Source organism: Myotis daubentonii, chromosome 1, assembly GCF_963259705.1.
Source record: "Myotis daubentonii chromosome 1, mMyoDau2.1, whole genome shotgun sequence".
Lineage (NCBI taxonomy): Eukaryota > Metazoa > Chordata > Mammalia > Chiroptera > Vespertilionidae > Myotis > Myotis daubentonii.
Window position 1 is genome coordinate 93,882,776 of NC_081840.1, and position 26,287 is coordinate 93,909,062.

Consider the following 26,287-nt stretch of genomic DNA (forward strand, 5'->3'; position numbering starts at 1 on the left):
CTACAATTTCATGTTACCATGCACCTATCAGGATGGTTAAAATTAAAATGCCTATCAAATACTGGTGAGGATGTGGAGAAATGGAACTCTCATACATTACCAGTGGGTATGTAAAATGGGACAATTACTTTGGAATATAGTTTACCAGTTTCTTACAAATCTAAACACACACTTAGCAGCTGACTCAGAAATCCCACTCCTATTTTCATGAGAAATGAAAACACATAGTCACAGAAAGACCTAACATTGGTAGCAGCTTTACTCATATCAGCCGCATAGTGGAAACAATCCAACCCAAACACATTTATTGGGGGCATATCCACAGTGAAATACTCAACAATAAAGAACGAATTGCTGATATATTCAAGAACTTCAAAAATACTATGCTAGTCTGGCTAGTGTGGTTCAGTGGTTGAGCATCGTTATGAACCAGGTCATGGTTCGATTCCCGGTCAGGGCACATGCCCAGATTGCAGGCTCGACAACAGTAGGAGGCATGCAGGAGGCAGTTGATCAATGATTCTTTTTCATCATTGTTGTTTCTATCCCTCTCTGTGAAATCAATTTAAAAAATACATTACTAAGTGAAAAAAGCCAGATATGATTTCAATTTATATGAAACTCCAGAAAAGACAGATCTAAATTATAATGACAACAGACCAGTGATGGCTAGGGACATGGAGTGTGGACTGGGAAGTGGCATGAGGCAACCTTCTGGGGTGATGGAAATATCTTCTATCTTGCTTATGGCAATGGTTATATGATGTACCTATTTGTCAAAATTTAGTGAACTGTACAATTAAGATGCATGCCTTTTACTGTTTGAAATTCAGACCTTAATTAATTTTAAAAAGTAGCAACAGAGAACCAAGATGGCAGCATAAGGTATAAACCTGTGAGTGCTGCCTCCCACAACAACACTGAAATTACAACTATAAGACAAAACAGCTATCATCCAGAACCATGGGAAAGCTGGCCGAGTGGAAGTTCTACAATTAGAAGGAAAGAAGCGCATTGAGACCGGGTAGGAGGCGCAGAGGCACCAAGAACAGAGGTACGAAGGCGCGCGAGGCGGCTGCACCTTGGTGTGCGGTTTTTTTCGATCGGAAAGGGCTACAAGCTCTCCAACACACTGAGCTCATTTAAGGCGAGATTCTGAGGTCCCAGACTCCTACGGGGAGAAACTGGACTATCTTGCAGCGGTTTGGAAAGTGAGGGGGGGCTTTTTCGCAGAGCTGCTTGCAGGGATCATTGTTGCTGTGGGGGCGGGGAACTGCAGAGACGTGGAGTCGCAGAGACATAAGGAGTTGCAGACATGCTGATGACAGACAGTCGCTCTGCCCTGGTGATTCTCTGAGAACCCGCCCCACTCAATTTACATCCCCTTCCAAGCTGTGCTCAGAGGTGCAAAGGAATCACCTCAGCTTTTGCAGCCTAATCTAACTGCAGCTGGGTTAGAGAGCTCCAAAACTTCCAAATTCCAAACAAAAGGAGAAATCTGCTGATATTGCTGTAGCTCCTGCTGGGTGGACTCACACAGCGGTTGACTTGGAGAGCCAGGAGCCAGGGTACCCCTGGTCAGATACCAGATTTCAACTCCTCACATCCATAAGGGACACACTCAAGAGGCAGACTCAGTGAGCACCAAAGCCCCACTGAAGCAAGTCCTACCCCATAACAGTGTCTCCAGCACAGCAGTTCTTCCACTGTAGACACAGTGGGTCCTCGCAGTCAGCCAAAAATGTGAAGACAAAGAAACATGTCACAAATGAAAGAAATGGAGGAAAGCAAACTAATGGAGGACATAGAGTTCAAAACCACAGTTATAAGGTTACTCAAGAATCTTCTACGAACCTCTGAGGAACTTAGTGAGACCTTCAAGGATCTTAATGAGAATGCCAAAAAATGGAAAAGGACCAGTCAGAAATTAAACATACACTGACTGAAATTAAAAGTAATATACAGACATCCAACAGCAGACTAGAGGATCCCAAGAATCAAGTCAAAGATCTGAAATATGAAGAAGCAAAAAACACCCAACCAGAAAGGCAAAATGAAAAAAAGATCCAAAAATATGAAGATAGTGTAAGGAGCCTCTGGGACAACTTCAAGCGTACCAACATCTGAATTATCGGGGTGCCAGAAGAAGATAGAGAACAAGATACTGAAAGCCTATTAGAAGAAATCATGACAGAAAACTTCCCCTACCTTTTGAAAGAAATAGACTTACAAGTCCAGGAAGCGCAGAGAACCCCAAACAAGAGGAATCCAAACAGGATCACACCAAGACACATCATAATTAAAATGCCAAGAGCTAAAGATAAAGAGAGAATCTTAAAAGCAGCAAGAGAAAAACAGTCAGTTACCTACAAGGGAGTACCCATACGACTGTCAGCTGATCTCTCAACAGAAACCATTCAGGCCAGAAGGGAGTGGCAAGAAATATTCAAAGTGATGAATAGCAAGAACCTACAACCAAGATTACTCTACCCAGCAAAGCTATCATGTAGAATTGAAGGTCAGATAAAGAGCTTCACAGATAAGAAAAAGCTAAAGGAGTTCATCACCACCAAACCAGGATTATATGAAATGCTGAAGGATATTCTTTAAGAGGAAGAAGAAGAAAAAGGTAAAGATAAAATCTATGAACAATAAAGTGACAACAAATAAATACCTATCAACAAGTGAACCTAAAAATTAAGTCAGAATAAACTGGAATATAATAGAAGCAGGGGCATAGAAAGGGAGTGAACTGACAATTCTTGGGGGGAAGGGAGTGTGGCGGGTACGGGAAGAGATTGGACAAAAATCTTACACCTATGGATGAGGACAGTGGTGGGAGGTAAGGGCATGGGGTGGGGTGGGACCCAGGTGGAGGGGAGTTATGGGGGGAAAAAAGAGGAACATCTGTAATAATCTGAACAATAAAGATTTATTAATTTTTTTAAAAAAAGTAGCAACACAGAAGTCTTTGCTTGTGCAATATTACTATAGACTTGGTTCCAATCTTAGTTTCAACCCATAATTTTCAAATCACTTAACCAATTTCCTAATCTGCAAAATGGGGACACTCCTAATTATCTGTGGTCTTACCTAATTGCTAACTTTTATTTGTAACTCCAGAATCAGTACTTATGGTACTTTTGTGGTCACTGATGGACACGTACAGGTGCAGAGCAACAAAAATTTTGACTTGCCTAACACACGATCCCAGCTGAGGTCAAACAAAGCATCATTCTTGTTCAGCTACCTTAAACAAATATCCTTTTTGTGACATTCCTCACATTTTTGAGCTTTTGCTGTTTCAAATGGCCCCCAAGCAGTGCTGAAAAGTGCTATCTAGTGTACCACAGGTTTTTCAAACTGCTGTCAACTTGAATGGGCTGATTTCTTCCTCTTTTGTGTATTATTTTCTTTAGGTGTATTATCTTCTTTCCTCAATAATGGCAAATATAGAATTTCATTTTTTGAGCCACCCATCCTTCTTGAGAGCTGTGTTGTTTCCAAATCTCCACATGAGATCAGAGATGTCTGAATTACTTATAGATGGCTGCTGTGACAGACTTACTCTCATTTTAAAAAATTAATGTTATCGGAAATTTAATGTTATAAACATCAAGCTTTACTTGTATCATCATCTATTTCTACACAAAAGTCCAATTTAGGAACTGCAAACTTTGCTGTACGCATTAGCCAATGTGTAATGATTTTAAAAGTTGAAAACCTGAAAATTTTTAAAAGTCAAGACTTTTGTTTTCAGTTCTCTTTGGGGCAGATTCCACACCTATCATTACTATTCTGTATCATTTCCTAAATTACTTGTTTTCCTTTTGTGATTCAGAAGAGAAAATGTGTTTCATTTATTTTGACAAAACTCAAAAGAAAGATGATTTTCTTTAAAAGTCACTTATTTCCTCCAAACAGAAAAAGGCAAAAAGAAAAAAGAAGAAAAAAAGAAAAATAATCTATTGTGAAGATCACTTTCTCCACATTTCTCCATGTAGGACACAGCCAGTTTTGTTCTGTGTACTGAACCTGTTTTGATGGCCCATGATTATACAATAAGCCCTACACTGGCAATGACAAGGTAAGAAAAATTAAACACACACTTTGGTTTTATATGAAAGCATTTATTACATGTTGATAAAGAGGGCAGGATTAAAAGATTGATCTCACTGATTAATCCTATTTTCAATCCAAACAAGTCGCCCTGGCAGCGCATGTACCACTTCAAGTTCCTGAATATTTTAAGCGGGCGCATGCACACACACAACCACCTCAAATGAAAACTCCCCAAGATCTACTGTAACTTAGTCATTCAATTAGAGGAAGAGAGAGAGAGAAACATCAATGATGAGAATCATTGATAGGCTGCCTCCTGCACGCCCCCTACTGGGGATTGAGCCCTCAACCTGGGCATGTGCCCTTCACCAGAATTGAACCCGGGACCCTTCAGTCCGCAGGCTGATACTCTATCCACTGAGCCAAACTGGCTAGGGCGTCATTATTATATTTTTCAATCATATTTATATTTTAAAACTTAAAATCAAACTTTAAAAAAGGAAGCCGTCAGATTCAGCTCACCATCAATCTTTATAAGAATATCACACTACTCACATACAAGATTCAAGTGAATATGGACTTGGGTGCCCTTGTTTCAAACAAGAACATGTTCTCACATAGGAAGGGAATTTCTCAACAAGCAACCTGGAGTTCAAGGTCTACGCAGCTGCTCAATTGTGACCATTACAAGAACAGAGCTCTGTTCTAAGTTCATGGGACAAATCATCTCCAAGCAAGCCATTAAAAATACCAGTTTCAAGTGGTTTTAGTTCTAATTAAGAATTAAGCACTTTATTGTTAGTTAAAACTGAAAACCCAGTACCTCCTGGAAATAAAGTACTCCTAAAAACATAGTTATTAGAGTATGATCTTAGGGGGAAGCACAAAGGCAGACATAGCACCTTTTACCCACACACAGTTTGATGAATTTTATTTGACTCTTATATACCTAAATCAACCATCTTCCACAATCACCTCCCATAATTGTAATGTTCCTACCATAACACCATCTTGGGGAAGCCTAATCTACTTCGAGCGAGAGCTCAAATCCCAATACAATAATCCTACCAATTTACCTGATCTTTAAGTGATATTAGCATTCATTTGGGTCAAATGGTATTTGGAAAGCCAGGTTGCACAGGCAGAGGACTCCCCTAAATGGGATTTTCTGATGATAATTTGCCAGAGCTTGAACTATAATTTTTGATGAATATAATAAAGTACATGTGCAAATCCCAAACTCCATTTATGGGATGCTTCTGTTTTTCAGTTATGCTTCATAGCTTCTCAAATGTTGCATTCATTTTGGTTAAAGGTTTCAGCTTCTTTAAATGGCTTTTTTAAATGAGATTTTTAGGTATTTGCATTCAAAGCTCCACAATATGGTATGGGCAGAGAGCCATACAGACAGGACTTGAAATGCCAGTGGTTCGGTGACTTAATAAATTAAAACAAACCAACAAAAAAACCAAAACAGAGGTAATGTAACAGAAAGAAGGAACCTGGCTTATAATATCAGTATATCAAAACTATATCGCTAAATCAAGGGCAAGGATCATAATTATCTAGATGAAAAAAAGTTATATATTTATAGAATATGAGTGCTAAAAGACACATTTCAAGATCAGTCAGTCCAACTTTCCTCCTTTTACAGGTAAGGAAACTGAAGCCCAGAATTTAAGCGACTTGTCTGGGGTAAGCTAAGTTAATTCTTTTGCCTCTGTGTCCATATAAAAACCAGAACTTTATTGCGATAAAGAAGTGATACTGCACACTCTATAACCCAAGAGATAAAGAAACACAGAATCTCAATTTACCTTACAGTTTTGGGGCAAAAATTTGTATGAATGTGGCCATCGGTACTAAGAACACAGAAGAAAAAGATAACTTGATTTTCCAATTATAGGTTAATGTTAAATTTGGTGTTTAATCAACACAATGAAGGGGAGTATGTAGGCAAAGCTTGTAGGCTTAACCAGCACTTGTTTTGACTGTGTCAATCAGGAACCTGGGACACACAGAACCAATCCTTGCTTTCCCAAAACCACAAGAAGCAATGTAGGTTGTGGGTATCTGTCAGAAGTCAGGGCTATTTAAGGCTATTTAGGAATTTGGCATGTTCTTCTCCTCTTGGTAACAGAGTTTCTCCTCCTATTTTTGGACCTGTCTTTTCCTAGAAAAATAAAAGTAGTTTCATAAGAAATGGGTCAACATTATTTGCATGGGTCACTAAAATCAGTCATCTTATAAATGCCATACCTACCTTTAGCATTCTGTCCCGCTCCCATTTGAAGAGACCACAGTTACTGAAATAGAAGAGGAGATTTACTCAGCAGTCAGATATGGACCCACACACATACAGATCAGGCAGAAGCTGATCAAGGTGACACTCATATTACAGGCTATGGTCAAATGCTACTGAAAATACACACTCAAATCATTTCAGAAATGGTCTTCAACTCTGTAATAAGCCAGATACATCAGAAATGGAATTTCTAATGATAGAATGGCAGACTTGTGCACATGGTAGGTGATGAATGCAACCGTGGTTCCTACTGACAGTCACTAAGATGACACTGGGATTTAGGAAGCTAGCCTAAGGCTTACCCGACTCCTGTCTCTTTTTCTGTAACTAAAAGATTGGGATAAAAAAGAATTAATCTTGACCAGTCAGCATGGCTCAGTGGTTGAGCATCGACCTATGAACCAGGAGGTCATGGTTTGATTCCTGGTCAGGGCATGTGCCTGAGTTGCAGGCTCGATCCCGTGTAGGGTGTGCAGGAGGCAGCCCATCAATGATTCTCTCTCATCATTGATGTTTCTCTCTCTCTCTCCCTCTCCCTTCCTCTCTGAAATCAATAATACTTGCCCTAACCGGTTTGGCTCAGTGGATAGAGCGTCAGCCTGCGGACTAAAGGGTCCCAGGTTCGATTCCAGTCAAGGCATGTACCTTGGTTGCGGGCACATCCCCAGTAGGGGTTGTGCAGAGGCAGCTGATCGATGTTTCTCTCTCATCGATGTTTCTAACTCTCTATCCCTTTCCTTTCCTCTCTGTAAAAAAGTCAATAAAATATATTTAAAAAAATAAAATAATTAATAATAATGATAATAATACTAATAAAATGATTGATCTTTTTCTGGTCTGAATAATCTTTCCTCCTTTTTCATAACCCAAACAGGGTCACTCTCTTATTGCTCAAGGGGCCTAAAGATGCTTGTTCTCCTTTTTTAACTTGGCGGATGAGTCCCAACCCTGAGAAGGGATGTGGCTACTATGAGGAAAGTTTATCTTCTGTAGAATTTACTCTGGGGAAGAAAGAGAGGAACAGAAAAGAAATACAGAGAAAACATAGAAATGTCTTACACTCGGGTCTGGGGCATAGGGGACTGCCTTATCTGCCTCATTCTTCTTCTCTATCTAGTTTTGTAGTGGAAGCCGTGGCATTTGCCTTTTCTTTTCTTTTTGTAATACAAGTGCCTGACTGAAGCTTTGATTGCTATTTCAAAGCGGCATCCACTTTAAAGATGGCTAACTCAACAAACACATTGCCAGCCCAGCTGCCGGCCTCCCCACATTGAGATTCCTTTGGTTTAGAGATCTCTTAATTTAAAAAATGACCATTTGGGCTACTTGTTTTCTTTTCCTGTGCTTTAAATTCCTCCTCTTACGTTTTAAACCCATCAATAGTGAGCCTTGGAAACCCCAGGCCCCACCCTTAACCCCAATAAAAGCAGGACCCCAGACCAGTGTGCTCTGTCTCCAGGCTTTCCACAGGGACCTTGCTGTGTGGCTCCAGGTGTGCTGTGTAATATTTAGGTCTGATAAGTAATAAACCTGTATCTTTTCAGAGTTCCCTAATAGTTATTGCTGAAGGGCAGCTTACAATCATAGTAAGAACTACTAGGGCTGGTCCAGCCATACCATTGGTTATTGATAGGCTGAGACCAATACAAAACAAAGTTAGATGATACTAGTATTACTAAAAAAAAAAAAGAAAGAAAAAAAGAAAGAAAATGACAGTTCTAGTCAGGGGTCAGCAAAAAAATTCAAACCATGGGCCAAATCCAGCCTGTACTTGTTTTTGTAAATAAAGTTTGATTTGAACAGAGCCACAATAGCAAAGCTGAGTAGTTGTGAAACAGACCATGTGGCCTCTTTGCAAAGCGTAATATATTTACTATCTGGCCTTTTACAGAAAGTATCTACCCACTTCTGCTCTAGATCTAGAATTGACAAGAGAAAAAGACCAGAGAAAGCAGCTACTCTTACAAAAATAACAGCGTCACCTGGAAGCCAAAAAGGCATCTTGTGCTTCCATCTGTGAGCTGTACTTAACTGCTTATCCTTAATGAACAGAATTTCTCTGTACTCAAATGTTTTACAAAAGCTGTTGTCACAATATTTTGGAGAAGTTGAGTAATATATACCTAGCTACTTAAAACAATGATCTAGAATGAACAATTCACAAATCAGCTCCTGACAAGATGATGAATTAGTATGAAGTTCAGTTCAAGTCCCCTTCCTCCCAAATCAGACCTGGGATAACCTGAAGTAGTAAAGCATGGGTTTCAGGAAATAAGAACAAAAACCAAACAAGAAACAAAAAGGTAGTGTGAATATTCTGGTGAGATATTCTTGGGAAGACTAAAGGTGATCCTAAAATTGCCTCAAATTCCAAAGGATTAATATCATACAAAGATTATGTCTTTTAAGAACCATGTAATAAAGTTAGAAATTAATAATAATGAAAATCAATCCTACATATTTAGAAATTAAACATTACTAACCCTTGAGTCCAAAAGGCAATCATTAGGGACATTAGGAAATATATTTAACTACACTTTAGACTGCTAGAGCAGGACTACTTAGAGGGAAATGACTGGCAACATAGGTCTGTTTATACACCAGCATCACCACAAACACGGGAAGACATGGTGGCCATGGCATTATGACAGATACCATGTCATGACTAACATTCGATTATGCAGCACATGTGATGGTAGATACATAGGGTGAGCACCAAATGGACCAGTGATGGTGTACTACAAGCTGCGTGTGATCAGCCACCCTGAACTCCAGAGGGTGTATTTACGGTGTGTTCTATGTGAATAACACCCAACACAATAATAGCTGTCTCTATATCTGAAGTCCCCCGAAAAATAAAAAGAAACCTCCTTAAGAGTAGAGGGAAATAATCCCATCTCCTAGCCCTCAGCAAATACACATATTCCCCAACCCACCTTATCCATACTTCATTGATTGATTCAACAAATGTTTCTGAGGACCTACTAGAGCAGCGGTTGCTAACCTTTCGGACCTAACGGACCACCAGTTGGCGACCGCTGTACGAGAGGTCAGGCAATGTGTATTGGGGATAAAGCAGTGAAGAGGGCAGGATCCCTTCTCTGAGGAGCTGTAAGAAGGCACGGAAATAAGGCTTGACTCTCACAAAGGATTGTCCAGTGTTACAATGGGACAGCATCACGTAAGAATTGAAAAAAGGGTTCGAGAAGTCCAGATGGGCCAAGACACTCCAGGCAGTCCTCATACCTGCAATGCTTTTTGGGAAGCCTGTCAAGGGAGATGCATCTGTTTCCACAGGGACACTTGAAAAACCTTTTTATGCCGTCGTGCCAATGGTAGTCATGCTGCTCGCTGATGCAGGTCTCCAAAGGCTTGAAGTGGGTATAGGCACACTGCATAAAACCAACACACGCGGTCAAGAGCTTTGTAGGAGAAACCTGTGAGCTACGACAGCAATCTGTCCTCCTGTCATGATCCAGGTACTTGTTAGTGGAGTGACCACCTTATCTTTCAGTTGCCATGAGCCCTGTGATTTAGTCAGGTACTAAGCACACAATAATCTTGTGACATTGAGACAACAGGAAGGTCGGGGAAGAAAAATACTGGACGCCTCTCAATAGCCTGGGCTGGGCTGTCCTGGGCTCACTGCAGTCCCCGGTTATGGGACACTGAGGCACGGAGCCCACTGAGGAAGTGGGTCAGCAGCTTGGTCACTTTCTCTTACAAGGCCTCTGAAAGGATATAAGCTTACTACTCCAATTTTTTTAAGTAGCAAAACCAAGACAGATATTAAATAATTCACTTAATTTTGATTCTCAACAGGACGGAAGAGAATAAGAAATGGTGGCTGAAGCTCAAAAAAGATGCTGGGATAGTACAATGTTAATTTCTGCTAATTACACTGAGTCTAGATAAATAATTCCAGACTTTTGACAACCTCAACAAGTGCAGAGCAGCCCTGGCTCAGATGGTTGGAGTGGGGTCTTGTGAAGGTTGCAGGATTGATTCCTAGTCAGGGCACATATCCACATACCTAGGTTGCAGGTTCGATCCCTGATTGGGCTGTGTATGGGAGGCAACCCATTGATGTTTCTCTAAGATAAAAAAGAAAAAAAAAAAGTGCAGAGCAGAGTGATATGCCCGCTGTCGTAGGCAGAATAATGCTCACCCCACACAAAGATGTACACACCTACCAGGTGACTTTAAGATAGGGAGGTTATCCTGGATTATGTAGGTGGGCCCAAAGGAATCACAAGAGGTTCTCAAAAGTGGAAGTGAGACAAAGGAAAGGAGGTTTGAGTGATGCCATGAGAGGGTCCAACCTGCCATGGATGGCTTTGAAGAGGAAGGAAGAGGTCACAAACCAAGGAATATGGGTGGGATCTCAAAGCCAGGAAAGGCAAGGAAATGGTTTCTCCCCTAGAGTCTCCAGAAAGGAATACAGCCCTGGACTTTAGCCCTGTTAAACCTACACAGACGTCTGACCTACAGAACTGTAAGGTAATAAATTTGTGTGTTTGTTTTTTAAATATATTTTTATTGATTTCAGAGAGGAAGGGAGAGGGAGAGAGAAACATTGATGATGAGAGAGAATCATTGATGGGCTGCCTCCTGCATACCCCACACTAGGGATCAAGCCCGAAACCCAGGCATGTGCCCTGACCAGGAATCGAACCATGACCTCCTGGTTCATAAGTTGATGCTCAAACACTGAGCCACGTTGGCTGGGCAATAAATCTGTTTTAAGCTACCACATCAGTGGGCATTTGTTAAGAGCAGAAACAGGAAACTAATAAATCAGCTATGTCCTTAGGTTTGCCACTTTGTCAGAGTAAAAGCTGTCATCTGAGGTAAAACCTTCACTTATTTTCCAAGGTCTGAACTTTCTTAAGGAAGCCCTTTTAGTTGTGGCTGTTTCAGGGCCACTTCCTAAATGTGAAGGAACATCTAAGGCTTTAGAAAGAATAAAGATAATAAAAAATTGTTTTTGGTAAGCTAAGCCTCTTCCTCCTCTTACATGCAAATAAGGCTGACTAGCAGGCAGGGAGAAAATGACTGGTAATGATATAATATAGTGCTCAACAAGAGCTTTTTTGGGAGCCAGTTTATTAAAAATTTGATTTTTTTTTTTTTTTTTTAGAGAAAGAGAAAGAAACATTGACTTGTTGTTCCACCTATTCATGCATTCATTGGTTGATTCTTATATGTGCCCTGATTGGGGACTGACCCTGCAACCTTGGCTTATGGGAACAACACTCTAACCCACTAAGCCACCTGGCCAGGATGGGGTGGGGAGTCATTTTTAAATTAATGCTGAGAAATAGGGAATTTATTATTTTCTCACAGACTTAGGATAAAAATTCTGCAAACATAGACAATAATACAATTCACACTACCTTGGGATTCAATTTAGTAAGTTAAGCCCTGAGTAGAAAGAGACAACAGTAATTGGTCATATCATGATATCCCAGATCAAGTTGTTCAACCAAGGTCCCAGGAGCTGTGATCTGAGGATGTATGAGAAACTTGAGAAACACGTAATAACTTGGGTTCAATGGGCAAAGGAGAAGAGACGTTAAAGGCTCGTCTGCAAAACTGGGAGCTGAGGTCAAATGAGAAGAAAACGTCACTACAAATGCGCCCCCTTATCAGAGCTCACTGGACAGTGGGCATAAAGCCAGCTCCTGGGCTATCGTAACAGTTTTGTTTCCAGTGTAAATAAATGGCTTAAGCAAGATTCTGGTCATAAGATATGGCCCCACATCCCATAGATCACCATGTTCCGCTGAGTCACAGCAGCACAACATCGGGCCCACAGTCAGACCGTACTCCTGCACTCACCGTCTTGCATGTCACCACTCGACATTTCACTTCTTTGATGTTTCTCATCTTTTCTTCCATTTGTTCTTTTTTCACCAGTGGCTCAAAATAGAGTTCTTGCAGCTCAGCCTCGGCCTGAAATGGCAAGGCATACAGGAGACCTTTACCAAATCCAACATATACTCAGACAACAGTTCAATAATAGAATGGAACAAACTTCCTGTCAATGAGGACCACTTGATAATAGCTTGGTAAATGCAAACCAAGAGATGATTATAAGTAGACACAAGTTCTTGACATGCAAAAAAAGGGTACAAGAGCATGTGATTTTTAAAACACTAAATACAAACTTAAAATACTACCATTACTAACAGTGTTACCATGTCAAGTGTGCACCAGAAAGGAACTAGTCCTACTATCCCAATACAGACTCCAGCTATGGAAGGTACTCAATGCCTCCCCAGCAATGACAGCCCACCCTATTCTATACTCTTCTCCAGACCAAGTACTTGTTAGGAGCAATCCTGCCTGTTTGGAACAACAGGGAGGAGATATGGGGGCAATGAGATATTTTTTAAAAATACATATATTTTATTGATTTTTTTACAGAGAGGAAGAGAGTTAGAAACATCGATGAGAGAGAAACATTGATCAGCTGCCTCCTGCATACCCCCTGGGGATGTGCCCATTACCAAGGTACATGGTCCTTGACTGGAATCAAACTGGGACCCTTCAGTCCGCAGACCGATGCTCTATCCACTGAGCCAAACCGGTTAGGGCAGCAGTGAGATAGTTACAGTAGAATGTGGTCACAGGTCTGGAGTTAGTGCAGCTAAGACATAAAGTCCCAGGGTCTTTGGTGGCCACAACAGGAAAGAAGTTCAGCTCTACAGTCATTTGAGCATCTTTCCTAATTTCAAATCCAGAAAAAAAGATATGATATATAACCTTCTTGTTAGTCATTTGCTAATCAAAAGAATAGCAGATTATTTAGAGTAGTGGCACTAAATGGGGGTGATTAGTGCCCCCAAGAGGACATTTGAAAATCTGTGGGCCTTAAATCGGTTTGTCTCAGTGGATAGAGAGCATCGATCGGCCTTGGGACTGAAGGAAGGTTTCGGGTTCGATTCCGGTCAAGGGCATGGATCTTGGTTGCTGGCTTGATCCCCAATAGGGGGCTTGCAGGAGGCAGCTGATTGATGTTTCTCTCTCATTGATGTTCCTAACTCTCTATCCCTCTCCCTTTCTCTCTGTAAAAATCAATAAAATATATAAAAAAAGAAAATCTGTGGGAACACTTTTTTGTTATCTCAATAATTGCTACCCTTGCTATCAGCAGGGGCCAAGGCTGCTACGCCATCTGCAATGCACAGAACAGTCCCCCATACAACAAAGGGCTTTCCTGAATGTTCTTTGGGACATGTGGATGAAAATCCGATTATCACCATTGAACCTAACTGCTTTATATCAAACCCTACAATATGTGTGCATGGTTTTAATATACACTGAATATTCTAAGAGTGCATTTAGGCAACTCTTATGTACATGGAGGGACAACTGCACATTGGTGTTTTCAAAAGTTTCCCAGGATTATTCACCATTTTAGTTTTTTTTCAAAAATAGACCACATATTGGGTCACAAGCAAAGTATCCCCAAATTCAAGAAGATTGAAATCATAAAAAGCATCTTCGCAGACCACGATGGCATAATACTAGAAATAAACTACAATAAAAACAACCCAAAATACTCAAACACCTGGAAGCTGAATAGCATGCTATTAAACATTGACTGGGTTACCAATGAGATCAAAGAAGAAATTAAAAACATCCTGGAAACTAATGATAATGAAAACACAACAATCCAAAACCTATGGGACACAATGAAAGCAGTCCTGAGAGGGAAGTTTATAGCGCTACAGGCCTATCTCAAAAAACAAGAAAAAATGGTAGTAAATCACCTAACTCTACAACTCAAAGATTTAGAAAGAGAGCAACAAGAAAACCCCAGAGTGAGCAGAAGGAAGGAGATAATAAAGATTAGAGCAGAAATAAATGACATAGAGACCAAAAAAACAATACAGAAAATCAATGAAACAAAGAGCTGGTTCTTTGAAAGGATAAACAAGATTGACAAACCTCTAGCCAGATTCACCAAGAAGCAAAGAGAGAGGACCCAAATAAATAAAATCAGAAACGATAGAGGCGAAATAACAACAGACCCCACAGAAATACAAATGATTGTTAAAAAATACTATGGACAGCTCTACTCCAACAAACTAGACAACCTGGAGGAAATGGACAAATTCCTAGAAAAATACAACATTCCAAAACTCAATCAGGAAGAATCTAAAAATCTCAACAGGCCAATAACTATGGAAGAAATTGAAGCAGTTATCAAAAAGCTTCCATCAAACAAAAGCCCCGGACCAGACGGCTTCACAGGGGAGTTTTACCAAACATTCAAGGAAGACCTAAAACCTATCCTCCTCAGACTACTACAAAAAATTCAAGAGGAAGGAACACTTCCAAGCTCATTCTATGAAGCCAGCATCACCCTAATACCAAAACCAGGTAAAGACAACACAATGAAAGAGAATTACAGGCCAATATCCCTCATGAACATAGATGCCAAAATCCTCAACAAAATCTTAGCAAATCGGATCCAGCAGTACATCAGAAAGATCATACACCATGACCAAGTTGGATTTATCCCAGGGATGCAAGGATGGTACAATATCCGCAAATCAATAAACGTGATACATCACATAAACAAACTGAAAGAAAAAAACCACATGGTCATATCAATTGATGCAGAGAAAGCATTTGACAAAATTCAACACCCATTTTTGATAAAAACTCTCAGCAAGGTGGGAGTAGAAGGATCATACCTCAACATAATAAAAGCCATATATGACAGGCCCACAGCCAGCATCATACTCAACGGACAAAAACTAACACCATTTCCCCTAAGAACAGGAACAAGACAGGGATGCCCCCTCTCACCACTCCTGTTCAACATAGTACTGGAAGTGTTAGCCATTGCAATTAGGCAAGAAGAAGAAATAAAAGGCATCCAAATTGGAAAAGAGGAAGTAAAACTGTCCTTATTTGCAGACGACATGATATTATACATACAAAACCCTAGAGACTCCATCAAAAAGCTACTAGACTTAATACATGAATTTGGCAATGTAGCAGGATACAAAATTAACCCCAAGAAATCTGAGGCATTTCTATACACCAATAGTGAACTTTCAGAAAGAGAGATTATAAAAACAATCCCGTTTACCATCGCACCAAAAAAATTAAGCTACCTAGGAATAAACTTAACTAAAGAGGTAAAAGACCTCTACTCAGAAAACTACAGGACGTTGAAAAAAGATATAGAGGAAGACATAAACAGATGGAAGAACATACCGTGTTCATGGATTGGTAGAATCAACATCATTAAAATGTCCATACTACCCAAAGCAATCTATAAATTCAACGCACTTCCCATTAAAATACCAACAGCATACTTCAGAGATCTAGAACGAACTCTCCAAAAATTCATCTGGAATAAAAAAAGACCCCGAATAGCTGCAGCAATCCTGAAAAAGAACAAAGTAGGTGGGATCTCAATACCAGATATCAAGATGTATTACAAAGCCACTGTTCTCAAAACTGCCTGGTACTGGCACAAGAATAGGCATACAGATCAATGGAATAGAATAGAGAGCCCAGAAATCGGCCCGAACCAATATGCTCAATTAATATTTGACAAAGGAGGCAAGAACATACAATGGAGCCAAGATAGTCTCTTCAATAAATGGTGTTGGGAAAATTGGACAGATATATGCAAGAAAATGAAACTAGACCACCAACTTACACCATACACAAAAATAAACTCAAAATGGATAAAGGACTTAAATGTACGACAGGAAACCATAAAAATTCTAGAAGAATCCAAAGGCAACAAAATCTCAGACATATGCCGAAGCAATTTCTTCACTGATACAACTTCTAGGGCACTTGAAACGAAAGAGAAAATGAACAAATGGGACTACATCAAAATAAAAAGCTTCTGCACATCAACAAAACAACGAGAAAACCCACTGTGTGGGAAAACGTATTTGCCAATGACATATCTGATAAGGGCCTAATCTCCAAAATTTATAGGGAACTCATACAACTTAACAAAAGGAAGATAAACAATCCAATCAAAAAATGGGCAAAGGACCTAAATAGACACCTTTCAAAAGAGGACATTCAGAAAGCCAAGAGACATATGAAAACATGCTCAAAGTCACTAATCATCCGAGAGATGCAAATCAAAACAACAATGAGGTACCATCTCACACCTGTCAGATTGGCTATCATCAACAAATCAACAAACGACAAGTGCTGGAGAGGATGTGGAGAAAAAGGAACACTTGTGCACTGCTGGTGGGAATGCAGACTGGTGCAGCCACTATGGAAGACAGTATGGAGTTTCCTCAAAAAACTGAAAATGGAACTCCCATTTGACCCTGTGATCCCACTTCTAGGAATATATCCCAAGAAACCGGAAACACCAATCAGAAAGGATATATGCACCCCTATGTTCATAGCAGCACAATTCACCATAGCTAAGATCTGGAAACAGCCTAAGTGCCCATCAGTAGATGAATGGATTAGAAAACTGTGGTACATCTACACGATGGAATACTATGCTGCTCTATAAAGGAAGGAACTCTTACCATTTGCAACAGCATGGATGGAACTGGAGAGCATTATGCTAAGTGAAATAAGCCAGTCAATGAAGGAAAAATACCACATGATCTCACTCATTCATGGATAATAGAGACCATTATAAACTTTTGAACAATAATAGATACAGAGGCAGAGCTGCCTCAAACCGATTGTCAAACTGCAGCGGGAAGGCCGGGGAGGGTGGGGGTGCAGGAGGTAGGGGGGTAAGAGATCAACCGAAGGACTTGTATGCATGCATATAAGCATAACCAATAGACATAAGACACCGGGGGATAGGGGAGGCTAGGGGACTGTCTAGGGTGGGGGGAAAAAATGGACACATATGTAATACCCTTTGTAATACTTTAATAAAAAAAAAAAAAATCCCATTTTGAAAGAAACAGGCCCATGGAATTTAAGTTACTAAGAAAACACATCTCTATGAGTCTTCCTTAAAATCTGTCTCAAATATTTACAACACTTATAAATCTAATACTCTACTTCATACTTCAATATTTCTTCTAGGGTGTTGTGTCCATGTACTTACATAATAAAATACATATTTTTAATATAAATATTTCCCTTTTTCTTTTTTACATTACATTTAAGATATTAATATTTCAATAAAATTCAACTAGTTAAGTGATAACATCATCATAAATGTTATTTCAGGATAATAAGGGAACAATACAAAATACTTATTGTTAAAAAGGGGCACTGGGAGTGTTGGGTTGATAGCTGCTGATTTAGAGCACTTGAAATGCCAATATAAAAATATTTGAATGGAAAAATCCCTTTCACATTGCAAGGCATGTAGATACTGGTGATCCATTTTTTAAAAAATGTTAAGTTCACAAACTGACATGCAGCTACATCCTGGTTGAGGAAAAAGAAACAAATTCTTAGTCCCATAACAAAGCAATGCGAGTCTGAATGGCAGTTCTACCATCTTTAATCTTTTGAGCTCTTACCTCCTTTAGGATCCCTGTGTGCTTCGATTTTGCTTTTAGAATTTTCTGAAATTCTTCAGATTCCAGATAGGCAAGCTGTTCTCTCCTTTTTTTCCTGGCAGGCTCCAATTCATCCTCAGCTAGAGGAGAAAGAAAAAGCATCGGCCGGTATATCCCACCTACTGTCATAAAACAGTGGGCCTTATCCACTCAGTTTCCTTCACTCTCTCTGTCTCTGCCCACCAGTCCTAGCTACCAGCAAAGGAAGGCTCTTAAGAAGTGAGCTGAGATGCAGAAACTAGAATATGGGAGGCAGCAAATTTGACCACTGAATTAAAATATCTTTCACCTTAAAACAGGTACACTGACTATGAAAAGAGATAACAAGTATCCTACTTACAAACTGATGTTAAAATGACATTGCCAACTTCAGTTTTTAAAATAAAAATAGGGCAGCCCTAGTCGATTTGCCTGAGTGACTAGAGCATCAGCCTACAGACTGAAGTTGTCTCGGGTTTGATTCTGGTCAAGGGCACATAGCTTGGTTGCAGCTTGATCGAGTACAGGAGGCAACCAATCGATGTTTCTCTCTCTTCTCTTCCTCTCTCTCTCTCTCTCTCTCTCTCCCTCTCTCTCTCTCTCTCTCTCTCTCCATTCCTCTCCTCCACTCTGTCTAAAAATCAATGGAAAAAATATCCTTGAGTGAGGATTAACAAAAAAATAAAAAAAAAATAGGGCAATTCTAAACAAAGGAATTCTACTTCTTTCAAAGTAAACCTTTATATTAATATATACATGCAAAGATCCAATGAGTAATCCTTTATTCAAGTTTTCAAATAGTGCATACTTTCAGTTTAATGCAATTATAAAAAACAAACAGTTCCAGTTGTAGAAATTCTATTTAGGTATTCTACCTAGAGGTAAACTGAAGTAAAATAATAACTTGATATCAGAAATGCTGGTTATGGCTTAAACACTTCCTTCTCTTTTACTGTGAACTCTGAAATCTGCAGTACCTTGCGGAGAGAATGTGGTATTCTTTTCTACACGTGCCTTCACTTCCAGGACATCCTCGGGGTAGTTTTTCTTCTTTTTAATGCTGTTTGGGTCTGTTTTTGAAAGAATTTGGCCTTTTGCCCTTAATTTGGTTATAGCAGCTAACTAGAAAAAAGAGAAGGAGAGGGAGATAAAAATCTAAACAATGAGATAGGCATTTGTAGCTCCATATCCCTTTCCAGTTATTAGCCAATGAATTCTGGCAGCTCTCAAATATAAATTGGCAAAATATCTTCATTTCATTTAACATTACTACTATTATTAAAATTTAAAAGTATGGGAAACAGGTCTTATAACTTAGTAAATGAAGTCTCAGCTTATTTAAATATCGTAAGTTTAACATCAGCTAGTTTATAGGGTTCTAGACCCCTAGAGGAACCACAAGAACATTTTGGAAAATCAGACAGAATTAAGATAGAATTCCAGCTCTGTCACTTACTGGATTGTAACCTTAGTTACATAATTGTTCAGCCTCAGTTTCTACATTTCTAAAACAGGGATAATAGCACCTCCCTATCTTTGAGGGTTGTATAAATGAAATGAGATAATGCATGTGAAACACACACTTGGACACAAAAAATAGCATTGGCACATCTATCACAGGGACAGTAACAGTGATGAAGACATGTAATTATTATTATTACTGTAGGTACAGCTTTGGCTTACAGCTCGCCTTTGCCTTCCATGTGGTTATTGCTGCTACTACAGCAAAGAGAAGACAACTCAAGACAGGGTGACTCAGGAAGGGGAGTGGTGGAACATGCTGAGCAGTGGGGTTTTGAGCACTTCCACTTCAATCCGAGCAACTCGGTTATTATGTGTAAGATTTCTTTTAAAGGATTCTTCAAGCCACTATTTTACCATCTTGCCTCAATAATTTCAAGAATTTTTTTCTCTAATGCCAGTGTCTCCAGTTATAAAACAGTATCTTCTTCTAGGCTATCTCCTTCAGCCTGACAAAAAAGCATTGAGTTAATGGCTAATTTTCTTGGACTAAATTAATGGCATTATGTTGACATCATTATCATTTAAAATTTCACTGACTTTAACAATCATGATCAATAAATAGCTACTGCGTGGCTGTCATTCCTGATCATAGATATATAAAGTGAGAAACTCCAGCTATGTCTATGAAAAAAGCAAACTCAAACAATGAAGAAAACAAATACCAGTTACCTTTTTGGCTTCTGCTAAAGCACTCAGTTTCGGTTTTGGAGGTGGTGACTCATCAAAAAAGAGAACATCATCTCCTTCTGAGATGCCACGCCCCAGCTTGGGCACCGGTGTGGGTGGGGTTGCTTCCAGCCTGGGGAACTCGGCCCCCGTTGGTGGAGACCGAGGAGGGGGCTGTCGAGAAGACGATGGCACAGCTGGGCTCGAGACCTCATTTGAGCTTTGTAAAAATCTTTAAAGAAATATGCAATCACACACTTTGCAAGCACAAAGTAACAGACTGAGAGACTGCAGGCAGGCCACCAGCTGATGAGTAGTTGTCAGTAAAATTTCCCTTCCTTGGTTAATAATTCAGATTAGCATGCTATTAAGAAGAATGCTAGTTTCATTAACTCTTCACTCCTAAGTTGTCTGATTTTTCATTGAAAAAGCTCTAATTGTTTTACCAATTTAGAACTGATCACTATTTTTTAAAAAATATATATATTTTATTGATTTCAGAGAGGAAAGGAGAGGGGGAGAGAGAAACATCAATGATGAGAGAGAATCATCGATCAGCTGCCTCCTGCATGCCCCCCCACTGGGGATCGAGTCCGCAACCCAGGCATGTGCCCTTGGCTGGAATTGAACCCGGGACCCCTCAGTCCGCAGGCAGATGCTCTATCCACTGAGCCAAACCAGTTAGGGCACTGATCACTATTTTTATCAATTAGCTTTCTAGTGGGTGCTGTATATAGCAGCAGTCGCCAACCGGTGGTCCACGGACCACTGGTGGCCCATGAGGTCCAAAAGGTTGGCAACCGCTGGTCTATAGAACACAGCCCTGAAGGTGAGCTATGGACTATATTCCTAGCCCTCTGATTAGTCTAAGAATTCACCTAGATCTTTAGGAATTTACCAAATCTCTCTGTATTTTAGTTTACTCTACTGGAAAGAGATAACTCATGTGATAAATTTGGAAGTCGCCAACAGATATAATTCTGATGGTGACTACTTCACATACAGTATTAAGAGCTATTTAAAAACAAAAATCAGAAGTCATCTAGTACAAACCTCTCACCGTATATATGAAGAAATTGAGGCCCAAGACCCATTTGCTCATAGAGACAGGCTCAGGATTAGTACAAGGTAATCCCAGGCCAATATTCTTTTTTTAAAAAAATATATTTTGCCGAAACCGGTTTGGCTCAGTGGATAGAGCGTCCGCCTGCGGACTGAAAGGTCCCAGGTTCGATTCCAGTCAAGGGCATGTACCTTGGTTGCGGGCACATCCCCAGTGGGGAGTGTGCAGGAGGCAGCTGGTCAAAGTTTCTCTCTCATCGATGTTTCTAACTCTCTATCTCTCTCCTTTCCTCTCTGTAAAAACTCAATAAAATATATTTAAAAATATATATATATTTTATTGATTTTTTTACAGAGAGGAAGGGAGAGGGATAGAGAGTTAGAAACATCAATGAGAGAGACACAGCTGCCTCCTGCATATCTCTACTGGGGATGTGCCCGCAACCAGGGTACAAGCCCTTGACCAGAATCGAACCTGGGACCCTTCAGTCCACAGGCCGACGCTCTATCTACTGAGCCAAACCCAGGTTAAGGCCCAGGCCACTATTCTTGTCACTACCACAAACCCACTCTTGCCAGCAAACTGCCCATTACATCCTTCCCAAAGATATGTTTAACTTGTTCAGTCAAATTCTGAAAAACTACAAATTATAATGCCTTTAAACTGACAGGGGCTCTCTTATTTCCCACAAGGTCCACAATTCTACATATATTTTTATGTACACACACACACACACACACTTATGTCATCTATTGGCACATGATGAATATCTCTATAGATATCCATTCTGCACATCATTATTGTAAGGAACAGCTGAGACACTTAACACAGTGCTCAAGGTACATGTTAAGCACCTGTATGTACTTATTACCATTACTATTATCTTATTACTATTCAGATAATTTGAGCTAAAAAATCTTTGGGATAATCACTTAGTAAGTCATATAATGTCTAATCACTGGGTTGTATAACTGAAACTAATATGTGTCAACTGTAATTGAAAAATAAAAATTTATTTAAAGTAAAAAAAAAAAAAAAGGATCTTTGATTAATTTACCTTCCATATTCATTCCTACTTGATTTTGTCTCTAAAATGACTTCATTTTCAGTGCCTCATTTTTGTCATTTACCTCAACAACTACAAAAACTACTCATTGTGTGGCCTGTAATTAAAAACCTAATTGTGCCAAACTAAGAAACAGGAGCCAAACATACTTTCCCCTTTCCCCAAACCCTTTTCAGATGTGCACTATAGATAAGGGTCCTTTCTTTTCCATGGTGATATTAATTACTGTAACCTGTACCACTCAGTCTCAGGATTCACTAACATAAGTCAGAAATATGTAACTTTAAATGCTATCTATTTAGGTTATGTCAAAATTATTTTAACACTTTTAAAAGTTAAAAAGATATCCAACCATCCAAAATGTAAAGTGCATTTTTGAAATCTCTGAAGATATTTTGAGGATTCCTGAGATGAGTTATCCAAGCAGGGATATTAAATGTTACTCTTACCGTTTCTCCATTTCTTCTGATTTCCTCTTCCTCATCTCTAACATAAGCTGCTTCTGTTGCTTCAGGAGGGCTGATGCCGAGATAGACTGGAAAGCAGGTTTTGGGCTTCCCATGATCCCTAAAACACAAGTCATAGATTGAGGGAATTCTGAGAGGCAGCGGGAACTCAGATATGAATGCTAAGCAGGTACAAGCTGACTCTACCTGATGATTTGGCTTTGGCTAAATGTTGTTTCAAGTTTCTGGCTCCAAATGTGGGCAAGTCCATCAATTCTCTGAATTCCTCAGAGCAAGACAAGCTCTTCTGGGCTATTCCTGGAATATACAAACATCAACTTTAGAGGATCTGAAATTTAAACCCTTTGATGTTATGTGACATTACTTTTATTTTTTAAATATATTTTTATTGATTTCAGAGAAGGGAGAGATTGAAACATCGATGAGAATCACTGATCGGCTGCTTCCTGCATACCCCTACTAGGGATTGAGCCTGCAACCCAGGCATGTGCCCTTGACCGGAATCGAACCTGGGACGTCAGTCCCCAGGCCGATGCTCAATCCACTGAGCCAAACCAGCCAGGCCAGGGCTGACATTACTTTTAAACTCTGCATTCATAACTTACGTCATTTGTAAATGAACTAGATGGAATACCAAAAGAAAAAAGGATCCTTAACCTCTAATCAGACTAGTAGGACAAGGGGATGGCAAATATAACTTATTTTGAGTAATGATTAGAATACTCATATCTGTGGGGTCACATCATACACTATTTCTGGAATATGCACTATGGATAAGGGTCCACACTGGGTCCTGACTGCTGTTAAATGAATAAAGCCCCGCCCTAGCCAGCTTGGCTCAGCGGATAGAGTGTTGGCCTGTGGACTGAAGGGTCCCGGGTTCGATTCTGGCCAAGGGCACATGCCTGGGTTGCGGGCTCGATCCCCAGTGGGGGGTGTGCAGGAGGCAGCTGATCAATGATTCTCTCTCATCATTGATGTTTCTATCTCTCTCTCCTTCTCCTTTCCTCTCTGAAATCAATCAATCAATAAATAAATGAATAAAGCCCCAAGTACAGGATGAAGGCAGCATTTTCTGATCTATATCTGTTTTAACAAAAGAAAACAGATGGGTTTGATTAGGAACCTGATACTAATGATTCTAATTCTGGACAGTAAGAGTTAGACCCCAGATACATGAAGAAATTTTAAAAAGCATACTAAGCTAAGACACAGTCAAGATGAACATGCTGTTTTTTCTTAAGATGCTGCCAACTAAACTTGATTCCTTCAGCTTAGGCCATATTACTAAGATAGTGAGGAGTGGATACTCATAATTTAGAGTACAAAATGTGACCATTTTTAATCCTAAAGACTACACATTTAAGCAACAGAAAGAAATGTAGTTTTGAGAAACAAAGTTACCGAGTTTTTGTTGAGTTTCCTGAATGATCAAATCTGTGCCCTTCACGACCAGATTAGTCAGAGTGGTTTGAATCTTCTTTTTAGGAGCACCAGCTGCTGCACTGTAATGACAAGTCACCCCCAAAGGAAAATCATTGAACTTCAGTGTTCTGATAAAGTGAAGAAGGCACAGAAGTATGCACAGTTTCTCAAAACAGCATATAACTAGACTCTTACTATCATGACCCTATAGCATAACTGGTGAAAGCATTGTATCACGGATGTGAAAAACAGCAACATGCACATTTGCTTGAGGCCATATGGAAGGAAAATTTGACAAAAGAAATAAAAAATATGCCAACACTTTAGTCAAGAAATGTAGGAATTTATCTTAGAATAATTGACTATTCAAAAAACAGGATATTAATAAAAGCTTTATAACATTAAAAATCAGAAACACCATTAAGGTTTAACCATAGGAAATTGTGTAAATTATTACAGAGTCATGTAAAAGAATACTATGTAGCCACTAAAAATAATGCCACAAATATTTGATAAAACAATATTTTGTTTAAAAAAGTTATTAGCTACAGTAAGATTTCATTTTAAATTACTAAAAATTTATACATATGGAAAAATATAAACCACCTAGAAGCAGTTATAACAAGGAGCTAACATATACATACATATGTATTTTAAAATAATGTTTATTGCTTTTTGCAGTTTAGAAAATCACAGAAACTATTTCTAATTTAAAAATGAGCTTGAACAATTCACCATAGCTAAGATCTGGAAACAGCCTAAGTGCCCATCAGTAGATGAATGGATTAGAAAACTGTGGTACATCTACACGATGGAATACTATGCTGCTGTAAAAAGGAAGGAACTCTTACCATTTGCAACGTCATGGATGGAACTGGAGAGCATTATGCTAAGTGAAATAAGCCAGTCAATAAAGGAAAAATACCACATGATCTCACTCATTCATGGACAATAGAGACCATTATAAACTTTTGAACAATAATAGATACAGAGGCAGAGCTGCCTCAAACAGATTGTCAAACTGCAGCGGGAAGGCCGGGGAGGGTTGGGGGGCAGGAGGTAGGGGGGTAAGAGATCAACTAAAGGACTTGTATGGATGCATATAAGCATAACCAATGGACATAAGACACTGGGTGATAGGGGAGGCTAGGGGACTGTCTAGGGCGGGGGGATAAAACGGATACATATGTAATACCCTTTGTAATACTTTAAGCAATAAAAAAAAAAGAAAAAATAAAAATAAAAAAAATAAAAATAAAAATGAGCTTGATATTACAAAATAGGCAGGAAGTGCAAGTCCTCTTGCCTAATTTCTGTTGGACATGGGACAAAATCTACACTTTGTTCTTGAATCAACCATAGCTCCCTTGTGCCAAGTCCACAGACATCACGTACCCAGATGTGCTTTTCACAATAAGGGAACGGTCATCGATCACCTACTCAGGGACTCTGGAGAGGCTGATCTCCAGAAAAGAGGCCACCAACGCCTGCCTTCCCTGCCCCTTTGTGAAGCTGCATATTCATTCACTGAATTAAATATGGATTTTAAGAGGTCTGCAACCTTACTCTAATCATACATAATAAGGGAAATGATTTAAAGGATGTCAACACAATGATTAACAGTCTTTTAACTACCAAATAATGAGCCCCTGACAAAGTTCCACTATTCACATTAGAACCCAAACAGGAAGCATGGGTTTTTTGTTAAAGACCATCCTGACATGGCTCAATTTCTCCCTGTTCTGTGGCTTTTCTCTCTACCTGGGAATAAAAGAGGCCCTCATGTATTAAAGATAAAACCTGCACAACTCTTCTAGGACCATTACAGAAATGTACAACCACTAGGTTTATTCTTATCAGATAAGCAAGGTCCTGGTCTCAAAGGCAGCTCAAGAATGTCTTACACTGAGGCTGCATATGATGCTGAAGAAACCCCTCCATAGTAAAAACCATCCTGACACAGCCGTTCTCTCAGACTGATGCCTTTGCTGGCAAACTTCTTCGGAATTCGTCCTCCGGAGAAGGTGGACTGCAAGTCAGCTCGCTTGGCACTGAGTTTCTTATACTGGGCCTGGATGTGATATTGACAGTACTCGCAGTCCTTCTGCAAAAAGGAAGAGAGGCTGCCTCAGGATTAGGGTAACAGTCCAGAAAACAATGTACACCCACAGGGTCCCTTTCTCCCAGCTT

The 26,287-nt window shown here is 39.6% G+C and overlaps 1 protein-coding gene across 6 annotated transcripts in view; it reads right to left on the reverse strand.

Annotated features, from left to right (window-relative positions):
- Positions 1–5,787: 5,787 nt before the first annotated feature.
- MCM10 (minichromosome maintenance 10 replication initiation factor) overlaps positions 5,788–26,287 on the reverse strand; it is a 41,315-nt gene continuing 20,815 nt past the window's right edge. For 5 of the 6 annotated variants that reach the window (XM_059711221.1, XM_059711216.1, XM_059711242.1 and 2 more), the window contains 11 exons: positions 26,002–26,201; positions 24,077–24,177; positions 22,859–22,969; positions 22,655–22,772; positions 20,080–20,308; positions 18,864–19,008; positions 17,869–17,987; positions 12,209–12,322; positions 9,614–9,759; positions 6,326–6,368; positions 5,788–6,235 (listed from right to left, as the gene is read on the reverse strand). In XM_059711221.1, coding sequence (XP_059567204.1) covers positions 6,152–6,235; positions 6,326–6,368; positions 9,614–9,759; positions 12,209–12,322; positions 17,869–17,987; positions 18,864–19,008; positions 20,080–20,308; positions 22,655–22,772; positions 22,859–22,969; positions 24,077–24,177; positions 26,002–26,201 — 1,410 coding nt within the window. In that variant the 3' untranslated portion in view covers positions 5,788–6,151. Of the gene's footprint in view, positions 6,236–6,325; positions 6,369–9,613; positions 9,760–12,208; positions 12,323–17,868; positions 17,988–18,863; positions 19,009–20,079; positions 20,309–22,654; positions 22,773–22,858; positions 22,970–24,076; positions 24,178–26,001; positions 26,202–26,287 lie in introns of those variants that run through there. The other variant, XM_059711234.1, reaches the window with a different exon arrangement.